Below are 15,906 nucleotides of genomic sequence, written 5' to 3'. Positions count from 1 at the left end.
AAGGCGGTTTACATGTGGTTTACCCCGAAGCCGGTTTCACGTGGCTCCGTCTGAACGCTCCGAAATCACATTGAAAGCGCCTCGATCCCAAGCCACTTCTAGAGGTGGTTTCGAATCGGTTTTCCCGCATCGCGATTTGCGTCTGAACGCAATGTGATTTCAATGTGACTTCGCATGGTCATGGATTACGGAGTGATATTTCTTTTTTTTTATATGAAATACCAACGTTTACGTGGCAGCAACTTAAAGAGCAGTAATGGTCAAATAATGTGTCCGTTCTAGGGAGAGCTTCACCGCCTCTGGCGGGACCACGTCGGCATTCGGCCGAGATACGCTGGGAGGGGGGCATCAGCAAGCAGGTCGTTGACCTCTGACATAAATAACACGCCGCCTTGCGTGTTATCATCAAACAGCAATAAATGTAGCTCAAGGGCATTATGTTCGGACACGGTTTTGCAGGTGTGTGTGGCACGTAGACCAGATGTGAGGAATGTGAGTTACCCGAATCGCGGTTTGGGTGATTCCGTATAGACACGGCCAGAGAGAACCACGAGGTAGACCTGCAGACCAAGAGTGCATAACCGGAGCGGGGTGTTACTGGATAGAGGATGGCGCAGAGACCAAGAAGACACGACGGCGCACCTCCGCCCTCGGGGTGCAGGCGGCACGGCAGCGTGTAGGATTGCGACAGGGTCAGGCTAACCCGCGGGCGCTACAGGTAGATTATGTGGATGTTTGTATTGGGTTTGAATTTGTGTTAAGCATTGTGTATCATTGGCAGTGTAGGTAACGTCGGTGTGTGACGATCGGGGTAGACAAAGGGGGTGGCATATAACTTACTCTACTTCATTAAACAGCCTCAAGCACCACAAGTTGCTCCATAGGCCGTACCAGTCCAGGACCAAGCCGCTGCCCCTCACTCCCAAGGAAACCACTGGCAGCAGGTGAAGGATTTTTTTTTTATCTAGGTAGGATCATTCTATCTGTGAGGATTGATGTGTAGCTTCTATGTGTTTTCCTCTTTATCAATGTTTGCCCCGACATGTTAGGTTGGGATTTTAACTAGATTAACAGAATAAGGACGGAAGGAATGTTGCCGGATTAACATGTTAAGAATTGAAGAAATAGGATGTGTAATGGAGGACTTGGAGTCAAATCTTATAAGTAGCATGGATGGTGTATAAAGGAAGGAATTAGGCCACGGAAATTTTGTGAAGTTGGACTGGGAGTCCGGTATGAGGGGAAAAGGGCCTGGAAAGAAAGAAGTTAGGCCACGGAAGCTGTGATTCAGGATGGGGAGTCCGATATAATGAAACAAGAATGGAGTAAAGGAAGGTGAATATAGAAGTTAGTAATGTGAAGGTAACTGTATGTGGCAGACCAACATGGGTTTGTTTCCTGGCATTGAAATATTAACTTGGAAGAAAGGTGAAGTACCTCTTAGGTACGATATATAATATGGCAATCTTACAGTGGAACGGAGACTAGGGTATTGATTTGGGGTGATGGAAATTCTTTTTATTCTACTTCAAACCACTAATTCAAAACCACTCCTTTTACAAAACATAAATGTTTGAAATGGTTATCAGATATAATTGAATGCTATGTACTTAAACCTCCCTTACAAATTGCTATACTAGAAGACTTACTACAAAGAACACCTAATACTCAAATCTTCACCAGGAGATACGTAGTAGGACTCTATATACTACCTGTTCCACCACCTCATAACATTGCCAATTATAGTCTCGATGAACTATGTAAAGTGTGGCAAATTGCCTTCGCACGACTGCAGATTACTTTTTAAGTCCAAATGCTTCCAAAATCCTCCTTTGTGACTCAGCCTAGTATTCGGAATTCTTAAGTTTCTGCTTGAGCCGTTTAGCAGCCGGGCCTCTCCTCTTCAGTATCTCCTTAATGCGCGAAGCCAGTCTGGCTGCATCCTCTTCGTCATTGCCACTGAACTCTACAATCGGGCGCTTGGAGTTCTCATCAAGCTCGATGTCGTGTCGGGCATTCAAGAACTCTGCAAGCCCAGACTTGCTGGAGATAACCGTGGGGACACCTGCAGCGATGGCCTCCAGACCAACCAGTCCGAATGGCTCTGAGCTTGACGGCATCAGGACGACATCCGCCCTTCCCATTTTTTTGCACAGCTCTTTCTGTGTGCAGTACTCAAAGAGTTGATGATCTCCTGGGTTACTTTAAAGTCCTCTTTCTTGATACCGCAGAGTCGTCACTTTGTGTTGGGTAGTTCGTTGATCACATCTCTCACTGCCAGCGCTGAAAGATCGTAGCCTTTAAATACCCTTGACCCTGCCGATCGACAGAATCACTCTGTATCTTGTGTTGGCTTCTTTAGGTGGTTCCATATTCGCCTCGATGAAGATGCCAGACGGCTTAGGCAAGAACTCGAGCTGCTGTAGTTTTCCTTGCTTTAGCTCATGTGTGTAGTCGTCGTGCATCAATGGCCGACTGAGAAGACAACATCTGCTTTCTGTAGGTCTTCTAGGATGCTTGCATTCTTGCATTCAAATATTTTGAGACAGATATAACGTTAAGTACGCGCTAACAAAGCTACATACGCCGCCATTTCCTCGTAAATCTAATTCACGTGTACATTATCTTTTAGGAACCACAAACACAATGATTACTTTACAGAGATTTGAGTCATACGGACTTTTGTTTCCATTCTTATAGGTGGGACTGGCTATTCTCTTTTCACAGCCAGGGGTGCAATCGCAAGGATCTCAGTCCAGTGTCTTTTGTGGTCTGGGCGGACTCCATTCGGAGCAGAAGTAGTAACCAGGGCTGTCTAAATAGCCGTAGCCGTAGCTCTAAAGGATAATGGACACTAAGCTACTTAAGGTAGATAGATGAGGTTTAAATCGCATACAATCAATTTTCAACATCTAATAAAATATCTTTAGATAAATAAAGACAAACTAGGACGTAGCGATCTACCTAATATGTCTATCCATGATTTCTTTTCTTCTTATGTGTCTTTCGTTTTGGTATTTTCCTACGCAATTCTTTCTGATATTCCATCCGTTCAATCTTGTATTTGAAGGTTGGCCGTCCTTCGATGATTGAAAGTACGTTTATAACCGGCAAGACGATTTCCCACCGTTTGTCCACTTTAAATGATTCCTTCTGTCGTATTTCCCTCATCATGTCCAATGACTGCAAAAAGAAAAAGAAGAAAGGTTGATTTGTATTTTTTCGAGGACTGAACTTTTGTACGGTGGGTAAATAAACAATAATTTGCGGTGGTTTTGTAGTACAGTAAAACAATTAATGTCCAAACAAGTCTTTTGGTGGCAAAGCTGAAACCAAACTAGAAGGCACTGTCAAATTGGCCACTGACAATTGGCCACCGTAGATCCGCCACAAATGCAAACGGAAGACTTTAACCATTCTACTTTTATACCGCAATGTCTGCTGCAGTACGTATCACATCCGCCAGGAGGCCTTTGACCACGGCCTTCGTCTTCTCAAGACTTCCTGTGAGTATCATTACAACCCATGCAGGCTTTCCACCAATATGCGGAAAAAAATACACGCAGACGGACAGACACAAAAACAATCAGACAGACCAAACACAATTCCTTCATGTATTAAGCCAAAAAATTAAAGAAATGTTGTTTTTATTGCAGTGCTGGAAATACTGCGTTCATATGCACATTTCTGCACCTAAAATTGTAGCTGTGCACCTAAATTTTGACTATTAGTTAGTGCATCTGTGCACCAAGATATTTGTATAAGATTACGTACGTAAAGGAACTATTGTGCACTTGTATACAGCAATTCCCTGACTTTTACCTTTACCTAGCCCCATCTGCACATACAAAGAACACATTAAAACCTTACTTTTGTCCATTGGTTAAAATGTCTGGCTAGCAATAGGCTTTTAGATTCAAGATTAATAGATATGCTTTGTTGAAATTCTACTTTACTTTATATTTTTTCTATGCACCACCTTTATGTAACATATAAGTGCACCTAGTCCAAAATTATGAAAATTGTACGTACCGTTGTAGCTATTTCCTTGCAATATCTGGCATCAACGACAAACTGCGGACTCCACTGGGAAGTTTTCACAGTGAGTGTGAGGTTAGATTTCCTGTGTTGCTCTCCATGGCAGAACCAGCTGATGTTCTGTTTCAGTTCCCGGTAGTGGTGGAGCTCACGGTAGAAATCTGGTCCCTGGGTGGTCGAGAAATGATTCACGAGAAAGACAATAAGGCATAATTACTTCCGGGTATTAGAGTATCGTTTTGGGTGGCTGACTTATGAGTTGGACTGTGTCATGTCCAAGTTTATTTGACAATACTATTGATTGATCAATCGATTGATTGATTGATTAATTAAACGATAGATTGATTGATCGAGAACAGAAGTGGTGTAATACACAATTAGACAAGAATTCTGAGATTTCATACCTCCATGAAATATATAAGTCTTTTTAAATGTTTTTGTCTCATTGTCTCAGTGACAATGAAAATAAGGTCATTAGCATAATCTAGTTCGTTTGAAATTCGTTTGTCATACTTTATTTCAACATGTCCTCATTAGTTATGCAAATTACCCAACATTAACATAACATGCATAGTGGTGTTAACCTTTAAGAAACTTACACATGTCACAAGGTATAAAATTCCGATCATTCACCAATAAGGCGTCACAGAATTTTACATTTATTATGCATATTAGGTCGTCATTTGCATAATTGGTATCTGTTGATTTTTCGCCTGCCACAGATTAAATACATGTATAAAGTACTATTACATTAAACACTGTAATCAAAGAATTTCCTCACTAATTATGCAAATTAAGTACTCATTTGCATGATTTGAATTTAATTATGTACAAATCTCTCTCAGCTACCTACACACCAAAAAGGATGAAAATACGTTGTTCCTATCTGGACTATTGGCTTTTAAACATTTTGCCAGAAAGTCCCCAGCAGTTCCAGAATAAGCTGTTAGGGAAACTAAATTCCTACCACTCATTCCTGACAGGACAAGCTATTTGATACCAAAAAGTCAAGACCATATCATGTTCAGAACAAAAGATAGAAAAAAACGGAAGTTCTGCTACAGTACCAAGGTCATCCACCAGCAGGCCCATACTTGACCTTGACCATCGTCTTCCTAAAATCTACCAGCAAACCAAAAATCATCACAATTCAGAAAGGCGTTATGAAGTTATGCTGACTACAAATGTGCGGAAACAGAAACACACACACACACACACACACACACACACATCCATTCATTCATTCATTCATTCATTTACAGACAGACAGACAGACACGCCAAAAACAATACCTCCATTTTTCATGAAGGTAATTACATCATACAATCCAATAATAACAAAACCCCAAAACACTTTATGAAAGTATTGAATTTCCGATTTATTATTGCGACAACCAATTCCTTATTTCTGGAAGTAAAAGCAACAATTTTGCTGTAATGTTCATCTCTTTTTTTGTAACACATGCACATTTTTTTTCAAACTCGTATTGAGGGAACTGTCAGATAAAATGCATTTCCTCATCCACAGATCCACTATATATATATCCGGTATTAATCTCCACCAGACTCCTTTGCAGGCTGGATAAATAGTATAAATCGGCCTAAACTGAGAAATGTAACTGGCCAGGGGAGGTAGCCGGCCATGTAGGCAAATTGGACCTCCTATGACCGGCTACCCCCCCTGGCCAGTTACATTTCTCTGTTTAGACCGATTTTTAAGGAGTCTGGTTGAGACTGACCCGGTATGTTGTTGTTCCCTTACCTGTCCTGCTATCTTCCTCCACAAGGACCTGTTAAACGTGTCGTACAGACGGTAATCCACAGCCTTCCACCTCCGGAGGTTGGCAAGCTCCTCCGGGGTGGGGTTGTAGGACTTATAGGAGTAATTCTTGACGTTCTTCGGCGCGGTGTCGTACAAGACGTCTTGCATCTCCCAACACATGAGACGTCTTAGGAGAACCAGAGACTCGTCAAGGTGCTCCAGCAACAACACTAGCGTCATGTCGTATTCTAATTCTTTGATGTATCTTTCAGCTGCTTCCTGTTTAGAATTTATAAGAAGTAGAGAAAAAAGAAATATTTCATCAGATATACATACGTAGATGTTGGGTCGAGGGTCATCACTATTTTTTTGTCCTTTATGTTTTTTTTTGGTATTTTTATGTTTAAGGCCACATTCATTCCCATTGAAAAACATTCTCCAAAAAAAGTCGAAGTTACAAACCCCATATTTAAAGGCTGACATTACTAAATTCCTCGACAAAAAAGGAATCTGTAATTCAGATAAATTGAGGGAGAATGTCATTTTGTTGTTGACTGTGCATTATACAGACAAGAGAGAAATATCCTGTATATATGGATCAGTTTCCCAGTTTTAAACATTCATAATTAGATAGCATGTATCTACAGAGGTAATAAGAGGCGAGAAGAAGTTAAAACTAAACATAGCAGTTGATGCATGTAGTAACATATATCTGTATATTTTATTTATCATACAGCAGTTATTTATTATCATTATATTTCATTTCTACTTTCAACCTGTACTTAGCTTGTGAGAGCATAAAAGTATGGTAACGACGTTTCATCCATTCTATAATGCAAAATCTGTATCTTGCTGTATTTCATGTACTGACATTGAGGTATGAAACTAATTGATGTTTATTGATGTTAACAAAATAAGTTATATTCAATGTTGGAACGAAGATTTTAAACCGTTATGACATTCTTATGACAATAATTCACGATACGTTACCATATCATCGGCTCCCTCAGTAGGGTAGCCCAAGTCGAAAGCCAAGTGGTTTCTGGTGCCGTCCCAGGTCACCTTACAGAAGCTGAAGTAGGCCTCAGACAGGTTTTTGTACTTCCACGGGTTTTGCAGGAAGGTCTTGATGGGGTTTGTAGAAGTGATCTTTAGTAGCTTAGGAAGACTGTAGAAGCTCATGCACGACTTCAGGTGACTTAAAGGTTCTCGAATGAGAGCTATATTTCAGGCAAGAAAAAACAATCTTGAACAATGCCTTAACATTGTTTTAAAATAATTGGTCTACACCAAGTCACATTGTGCCGTATGGCGTTAAGAAAGAGCGTTCGGCTCGGACCAGGAGGTATGTAATCTGCAAGTTTATTGGGATATTCTATACATCAGTTGCATTAAATCAAGGAGGTTATTCAACCTGCTTGATTAAATGATAGGACTATTCAAACTTGTGGTAAATATGACTGAAAACGAAATAAACACAGGCAGATATTGATGATGTAAATTAAGAGCAAATGTCTGTAAGGATCAAACAATGGTGGCAGGGATAAAAAAATCGATTTTGCTCATATTTTGCACAGTGATAGTACTTGGCCCAAAACTCCTGAAAATAGCTTTCTCTCTGCTCCACACCGATCGTTGCCATGGTAAGAGCCCAAACATGTTTTGGGGCCATTTTCCCTGATGTGGGCATGCCAGAAACATGAAAATTGCCAAAGTTTAGGACGCGATTACAAACAAATGCTTGAATATATCGGAAAGACAAAAACTGTGCTGAAATGTCCAACGTATCTGCTTTTCTAAAATAGATTTAAAATTTTCAAGAGGTCCGTTTTAAAGGTCTGGGCATTCCTATACAATACAGGGTTTGGGCTTTTGAAATATCCCTATTTCTGCCCATTTTTGAAGCGCTGTAACTCCAAAGATGGTGATTTTTTTTCCTTGCAAAATGTAATAACAGATACATAATCATATGTGCTTTAAATTTGCATGTTTGTAAAGTTTGGCCAATTGTTTGGTTCTCATGTGGTTGTCAGAGAGGTCAGAGGTCACCAGCCAAGATGGCCGCCTTTTTGGGTCCTCCAGCCCTGGGGATTTAAATCCATCCTAATCCTCAGCGGGGGAGGATTCCAGAGGCCATCATGTGTACCAGATGAGTAATAGATAGGGTTTAGAGTCCTTTTTTGTTTCCATTTTTGATTTTTGTTTATTAGTTAGGAAGAGATATCGTTAGACTGGATGTCAAGGCATGACGCCCCCCTCCCACTCGGATGATCTTTATTTTTGAGTTTATAGACGTTTTCTTTTGTTATACTATTCGTTTTGTGACCTCTAGAAGACTGAGACATCCTGAATTGGACTCTAGTATATGGAATTTTCTTATTTAGAGACTACTTTTGAGGAAAACCTCCGGTGGAGCGTTTGAAACATGTTCTCAGCCAACATTACACTCTCTGCGATCGTTATCATCGTCTTCAGTTACAAAACCCTCAAAGTTGATGCAACTTCACCCAAGGATGTGATCTTGGACACAGTTAGTTTTTCTGACAAGACTTTGTTCCGTACTATGGGTGTCTCATACTGTGTCTTAGTGGAGTCCATCACTCGTTCGTCGACCCGGAAGTCTGCTACCCTCCCAAGCTTCTGTAGACAACGACTTGTCCTCTTGTATCTTGCCAGCATTTTACTAAGTAATTCCTACGCACCAGAACCCAACCCAGGCCCTGAGGAAGCTGTACACGGAGCTCCTGTTGGCTCCCAGTCTCACTCATCTTGGATGTGTGGAACCTGTGACCGGACAGTGGGCTGGGATGACAGAGGACTGGCTTGTGACACCTGTGGACAGTGGTTTCATGCCCACTGCCAGAGCATGGATACAGAACTTTACCAGCACCATGAGGATCTCGGAGACAACTTCTCCTGGCACTGTGCCATCTGTGGGAACCCGAACAGTAAGACAGTTTTTGACTTATATGGAGTAGAGCAAGAATCACAGTCAGGGATGACACATTCAGATGCCTCCATAAATTCTTGTTCGACTCCTACCGAGCTTCAAATGAAACGTCCACTCCACTCATCTACTCCAACAAGAATAAATCAACAGGATAAACAAATAAAAATGCCCCTTAGATTGGTGAACTTAAACCTGCAGTCATCACCTGGAAAGAAAGCTGACATCCTGAACATGATTGACAGTGTGAGACCTGACATTATCATTGCCACTGAGACTTGGTTAGATGCTACTGTGTATGATTCTGAGATACTTCCGGACACATACAGGGCATATCGTAGGGATCGTAACAAGAATGGTGGGGGAGTAATTGTGGCAGTGCGCACAACGCTCAATAGTAGTGATGTACCAGAGTTACAGGTGGATGGCTGTGAAGTAATCTGGGTTAGAGTAAAGCTGCAAGGCCGCAAGTCCCTGTACGTCTGTGCCTACTACAGGCCCGATGTGTCAGACCGAGTTAGCCTGGAAGGGTTCAACATTTCAGTCAGCAAAGCAGCACAGATTCCCAATGCTCATCTTGTGATTGGAGGGGATATGAACTTGCCCTGCTGGGATTGGTCAGCAATGCAGATGAAGCCAAAGCCCAGATACCCCGGTCTCCATAACATGTTTATTGACATACTTAGTGATCACGGCTTGGAGCAGATGGTGGACAGGCCCACAAGGGGAGAGAACACATTGGACTTGATTGTTACAAATAACCCTCAGTTGATACCACGGGTAGAAGTATTACCGGGTCTTCTGCGAAGTGATTGTCCACCCCCAGAAGAGGAAGCAGGCTCCTAGACTCCTACCACTTTACAAGAAAGCAGATTGGGATGGTATCAGGAAATCCATGGCAGACCTTACAGAACGGATGCAACTCTTGAAAGACACTGCATCAACAGAAGAGCTGTGGTCCACTTTCAAGGACACTGTCCAGGCAGCTGTCAAAGAGTTCATCCCCCACAAGCAGGCCCGGACAAAGGAGAATAAGCCTTGGATAACCCCAGTCCTACACCGACTTATTAAGAGAAGAGACCGTGTCTTCAAGAAAATGCGTAAGCAAGGTACACAAGACCTCAAGGTCCAGTATAAGAAACTTCGCAGAGAAGTACAACGACAGCTGCGAAGAGCTTATTGGTCCTACCTGGATAGTGTCTTTGAAGAAAGTAACCTTGAGCAGTTGGACAGGAATAAGAAGTTCTGGACATACATAAAGCATCAGAAATCGTCCAACGTTGGCATTGCTGCCCTTAAGGACGGAGGGCGTCTTGTATCCGATCCCAAGGGCCAAGCAGACATTTTGAATAGGCAGTTTCATTCAGTGTTTGGGGATGGCAAAATTTATTCTACAGAAGAATTTCAGGAAAAGTGTAATATGCCACCAGCGGACTATCCTATTCTTGATAAGGTCAACATTTCAGTCCAGGGGGTTAAGAAGTTACTATTGAATCTTAAGCCTTCAAAAGCACCTGGCCCAGACAACATTTCACCGAGGGTCTTCAAGGAGCTAGCACCTGAGATTGCAGTACCGCTCACCATTGTTTTCCAATCTTCAGTGAGAACTGGAACTTTACCATCTGATTGGAAAACAGCCCACATTACCCCAGTGTTTAAGAAAGGAGAACAGTATGATGCAGGAAACTACCGCCCAGTGTCACTGACGAGCGTGTGTTGTAAGGTGCTGGAGCACATCTTGACCAGCACTATGATGGATCACCTAGAACATCATGGTTTTCTGTGTAACCAGCAACACGGTTTTAGAAGAGGACGGTCTTGTGAGTCACAACTCCTGGAATTTACGGAAGAACTGTTTGAGAACATGGTGAGTGGGCGCCAGACGGACGTCCTAGTGATGGACTTTGCTAAGGCCTTCGACAAGGTCAACCACAGCCTGTTACAACATAAACTCCACCACTACGGCATCCGTGGTGAAATCCGGGCATGGATTACAGCTTTCCTCACTGACAGAACCCAAGCGGTGGTAGTCAATGGTGAACGTTCCGACTTTGTTAGTGTGAAATCGGGAGTCCCACAAGGGTCAGTGTTGGGGCCTTCGTTATTTTTGATCTACATCAATGATCTGCCGTCAGTCCTTACCTCATCATCACGCCTATTTGCTGATGATACTGCCGCATACAACACCATCACTTCTACTCAAGACCAGGAAGTGCTCCAACGTGACCTGGAACGACTTGCTGAGTGGGAGCAAAAGTGGGACATGATGTTTCATCCTGGAAAGTGTCAGACCCTTCGTGTGACTCGGAGTAGGAGTGTTTTCCAGCATGACTACCAACTCCATGGACATACCTTGGAGACGGTCCCTAGTGTTAAGTATTTAGGAGTTACCATCACGAAAGACCTTACCTGGAAAGAACACATTAACAACTTATGCAACAAAGCCAACAAGTCCTTGGGTTTCTTGAAGAGAAACTTGAAGATCAGTTCTAGAGGTATTAAAGAGATGGCCTACAAGACCTACATACGCCCCATACTAGAATATGCGGCCACTGTATGGGACCCTCATATCCAACAAGACATTGACAGACTAGAGGCAGTTCAACGGAGGGCAGCTCGTTTTGTGTTAAGACGGTATAGGCACACCTCAAGCCCCACAGAGATGCTAGAGGAACTTAACTGGCCCAGTCTCCAAGCACGTCGGAAGACTGCACGGCTTGCCATGCTGTACAAAATTCAACACAACAAGGTCTGTACAGATGGGCTCAGGGGCAAAATCCACCCTGCCCCACGACGTGAGAGACGGGGGCATGACCAGCAACTCTGGGGCAGGACTCAGTATAGAGCAGCATCTTTCCTGCCACGGACAGTTAAAGATTGGAACTCTCTACCTCAGTCTACAGTGGAGGCCACAAATACTGAAACATTTGTGGCAAGGGCCTCTAAATTGTTTTGAACTCTTGACTGGTGACCTCTCCCCTAGTGACAGAATGATCGACATGACGATAGCGGTCACTCAGAGGAAGAAGAAGAAGAAGTCCTCGGAAGTAGGTCATATTTAACATTTCAAGAAAAATTTATTTATCTTATCATATTTAAGATACAATATATACAATACAAAAACAGCAATCTGATACAACTTTAGATAATAAGTAATCCACCAAGAAGCCTTCCTAGTAGGCAGGCTTCTTGGCGGGCCCTTTGGCTTATCCTGTGCTGTTTTCTGATTGTACGCTTGTCCTGATTGTACCGGAGTTTTAACAGTCATCTAGAAACCCACCACAATAAAAAAAAAAAAACTGATATAAAATCAGAAAACAGCGCATGATTAGCGAATAAAAACAGGGTTGGACAAGTCCTATTGCCCACTTGCCCGGGGCAAGTAAAAGTGCTGTTCGGGCAAGTGAATATGCCCTTAGCCTGTACTTGCCCGATTGGGAGAAGCTGTTGCATTTTGCTCTTCTGAAATGCAGTTTGTAGCCTTCTCCTGCAACTTGAGTTAAAAATCTGACTAACTAAAGAGATAGAAAATCAATATAAAGCCCAATTTAGTACAAATATAGGGATTTAAAGAGTATATTTACAACAAAATATACACATCCATTTCAACATAATAATTGGTTGGTATGGAGCATTGTCTAGTCTGGTCAAAGTCTGGATTCTGATGAAAAAAACACTTCTGAAGAAAATCTGAAGAAAAAAAAACTTCTAAAGAATATCTCTTCTGAAGAAAAAAATATTATTCAGCACAAAATTTTGATTAGTTTCTATCCCTTTGTTTTCCTAAAAATCAATAATGTGATTGTATCAATTTTAAACACCCTAATATTAGATAAATCGGCGCTTTACAGTAATTGCGCAATACGCGTGCCCTATGACCTTTGACTTGTTACGGGTCATGCAGCTGCATGCAGGCGCCCTCTCCACCCGTCGGCCGTCCGTTTTGTTGGCAAATTTCTACTTTGTAGGGGTTTCGGGACCTAAAAACTAACACCTGTGACGGCCGCCATGTGCTTTATGTCGATTAAGGTAGAAGAACACAGTTTTCGCCCTATGGGGATTTCTATAGTTAAGGACCCCAAGATGACTCACATCGACGCGGTAAAATTATAGTAGGGTGCACTTAACAAATACGAAAATCGAATATGTTTGAGAAGAAGGTACAAACTACAAAATATCTAGAAACCAAAAAAAAAAATCCTTTCGGCGTATCTGCTCGTAACGTACACTTTGAAATCGCCCTCTACGGACGGGACCTGAACTGCAGCGGACTCACCCGGAAAGCCAGTTGCGTAATTCGGCGCATTTATGGTAGCAGAACACAGTATTCCTCCGCGACCCCCGGAGACGATGACGTAGAGATAAGAAATGAGTGCGACAAACAGCTTGCCCCGCTTGTACACAGCCTAACGTGGATGACACCGGGACATACAAGTTACCGTATGGTACCATAATATGTCGGCTTTGATATCGCGTAATTGAGATTAGGAAGGCTGATCGATCGGCGTATAAATGCGCGTGACCTTTTCGCTGCCTGCCATGGTGAGTAGGCTGCAGTTCCGGTGCGCTCCGCAGGAGGCCATTTAAAAGAGGGCGGCATAATGTCAAAAAAACGATAACTTTTTGTACCTTTTTTTTTTTTGTTTACATCGTACCCTATATTTGAACATATTCGTTTCTCGTGATTTTCTATGGTACCCTACTGTATTTTTATTCGAGTCGATGTCAGTCACTTCCGGGTCCTTAACTATAGAAATCCCCATAGGTGAAAAACTGTGTTCTGCTACCTTATACACGAACCGCAAAACCTTCACAATTCAAATCATACAGTCTCACACCCGATACATACCTACACCACACAGCACAATTTACATCTGGCTGACGCTCTTAATACATAGGATTTCTACCCAGCCTTCAAGAACATTCTCTGCACTACTTTCTATACCCCCGCATTAATACCGTGTTCTGCTACCTTAAGCTACAGGCACCCCCCCCCCCCGGTTTTGTGGGCAAATTTCTGCTTTTTCAGACGTTTTGGGACTTGAAAACCGACAGCAGGCGAAAAATAAATAATAAACATTATTTTCATGGATGGGAAATGCCGCCATCATGGACAAGTTTAAAAGCCGATACGTTTACGAGCTAACCGTAGAAAATTCCCTACCGTATCGCACCATCAGCATGTGGCGGTGACAAATAACATTATTTTTTGAGACAACGGCTTTGCTTCAAACTAATCAGACAATTAGCGTTGTTTACACAACTTCAAAACGCTAGCGGGGTGCCTTATATTCCACCAATGAGAGCGATTCTCTCGTCAGCGTCGTGCGAAATGGTCATTGTTTACTTGATTATCGCCCATTCACAAGTTTCAGAGACAATGGCGACGGGAAAATGGACGCCACTCGCGTCAAGATTTCGAAAATGTTTTTTGCATGCCTATTTATCCACGAAAATACGAAGAGAAGACCCTTGATTTGAAAATTTCGGTGGCGCTACAATTTTTGGGAGTGGCGCACCGTCTTTGCACCATTGCCCAGGGGACTCCTGAAGTAATTGTTTTGGCTGCGAAGTATAGCCGCTATGGTGTTTGGAACAAAATTACTCACCATTTTTCCATAATGATATTATATTACTGCCGTTTTGTCAGAAAACCCATTGCAAGTCTCAAACCGCCTTATGTTGATAAATAAAACGTGCAGCATTATAAAAAAAAATTTAAATAAAAAGTCATGTATTTGTTGGGCAAGTGAAAGTTGGTTCGGGCAAGTGGTAGCAAGTGGTACTTGCCCGAACAAACTTTCACTTGCCAAACAAATACATGACTTTTTATTTAAAAAATTATACATTTTTACTACAAACAAGGAAATTATTTTAGAGTTTATAATGCTGCACGTTTTGCCATGTACTCGGGCAAGTGGATTTTCCACCTAGATCCCTGCTTTAGGGGCTAAATTAGGTGACGTATTCTTGGGTGGAACCTAAAATTACTGATCCGAATATCAATTCTATCAAAGGAAAGGTCATTCAATGGGTTTAACAGCGATAACTTTAGATCTAGCGTAAGATGTAACATGGCAGTTTGTTTAAAAGATAGAAATGTATTGTGTAGGTAATTTCCATTTGATGTTCTGTATTTTCTATCAAGGTATCAAAGTCTTCCTGTGGCTTTTGCGTGAATACAAAATCAGTACATTTGTCGACAAAGAATGTCTCTCACGGCCTAACAAGTTAATCACAGAACAGAGCAGAACAGAACGCTACTTAAATCCACTGAAAGGTAATGTCAGGGTGTTACACCCATGTCTCCACGATTAGAATAAAGGCATACTTACAGATGTATGGTGCGTTGGTGGGAAACTTGGACTGCAGCCATGTTTTGTTGTACACCATGTGACCGAACATGACGTCATAATGTTCCCCGGGAGTGTGCACATAGTCTGTCTCTGCCGGAGGGAACGGCCAAGACACATAACCCGTCGCCTTTGCTATCAGTGGAGTCACGTTGTGGTAGATGACATATCTTTGAAAAATATTGACGCTGGTCGTACTTCCTGTCTTGTGTGTTTTGATGAAGACGAATTGCTGCCTTGGCTTGCTGCAAGTACGTTGGTCCCAACTGGTAAATGCTGGTCTGTTAAATGAAGGTAGTGGTCGTCCTCCTTTAAAGAATCCTTGTGTTGATCCCAATGTTGTGAAAGGACCTAGTTTGTGAAGCCTGTCGTTCTGTTGTTAGAGCCAAAAATGCCATGTTACAAAAACAGAAGAAGGTTAGCGTCCGGTCCTTAGCAACAACTAACAACTACCATGTGTGTCCTGGTCACCCCTCTCTTTTTCCTAACGTCCCGTTATGTTATTTGTACAAATTCACGGTTAGGAAGAAGAACATTACTAATTATTTACTACTAGTAAATTGAAGTTAACTTACCAAGGTGTAATAAACTGTCACTCCAGTGAAGAGAAAAAGTATCACAAATCCTCTCCACTTGGTATCCATTCTGGATCAAGACGTCGTAATCTACGTAAATTAAGGAGAATACGAATTAGCACAAAGCCACAAGATCTCAATATTGATAATGGATGAGTGACGACATTCATTCGTTATTGCACATTTTTGCTACCCTGGGCTAAGTTAAGGTCACAAAAAATAAACAAATACA

At 42.1% G+C, this 15,906-nt stretch overlaps 1 protein-coding gene across 1 annotated transcript; it reads right to left on the bottom strand.

The window, feature by feature from the left end:
* Nucleotides 1-2,973: 2,973 nt before the first annotated feature.
* LOC109464199 (galactose-3-O-sulfotransferase 3-like) lies at nt 2,974-15,743 on the bottom strand. The gene is made up of 6 exons (XM_019761132.1): nt 15,733-15,743; nt 15,082-15,344; nt 6,790-7,019; nt 5,800-6,078; nt 4,033-4,206; nt 2,974-3,183 (listed from the first exon to the last, which is right to left on the bottom strand). The coding sequence occupies exons 1-6, from the start codon at nt 15,741-15,743 to the stop codon at nt 2,974-2,976; spliced, it is 1,167 nt and encodes a 388-aa protein (XP_019616691.1).
* Nucleotides 15,744-15,906: the final 163 nt, after the last annotated feature.

Source organism: Branchiostoma belcheri, unplaced genomic scaffold (genome assembly GCF_001625305.1).
Source record: "Branchiostoma belcheri isolate BF01 breed outbred unplaced genomic scaffold, Haploidv18h27 scaffold134, whole genome shotgun sequence".
Taxonomy (NCBI): Eukaryota; Metazoa; Chordata; class Leptocardii; order Amphioxiformes; family Branchiostomatidae; genus Branchiostoma; species Branchiostoma belcheri.
This window is presented reverse-complemented; position numbering and strand designations above follow the sequence as displayed.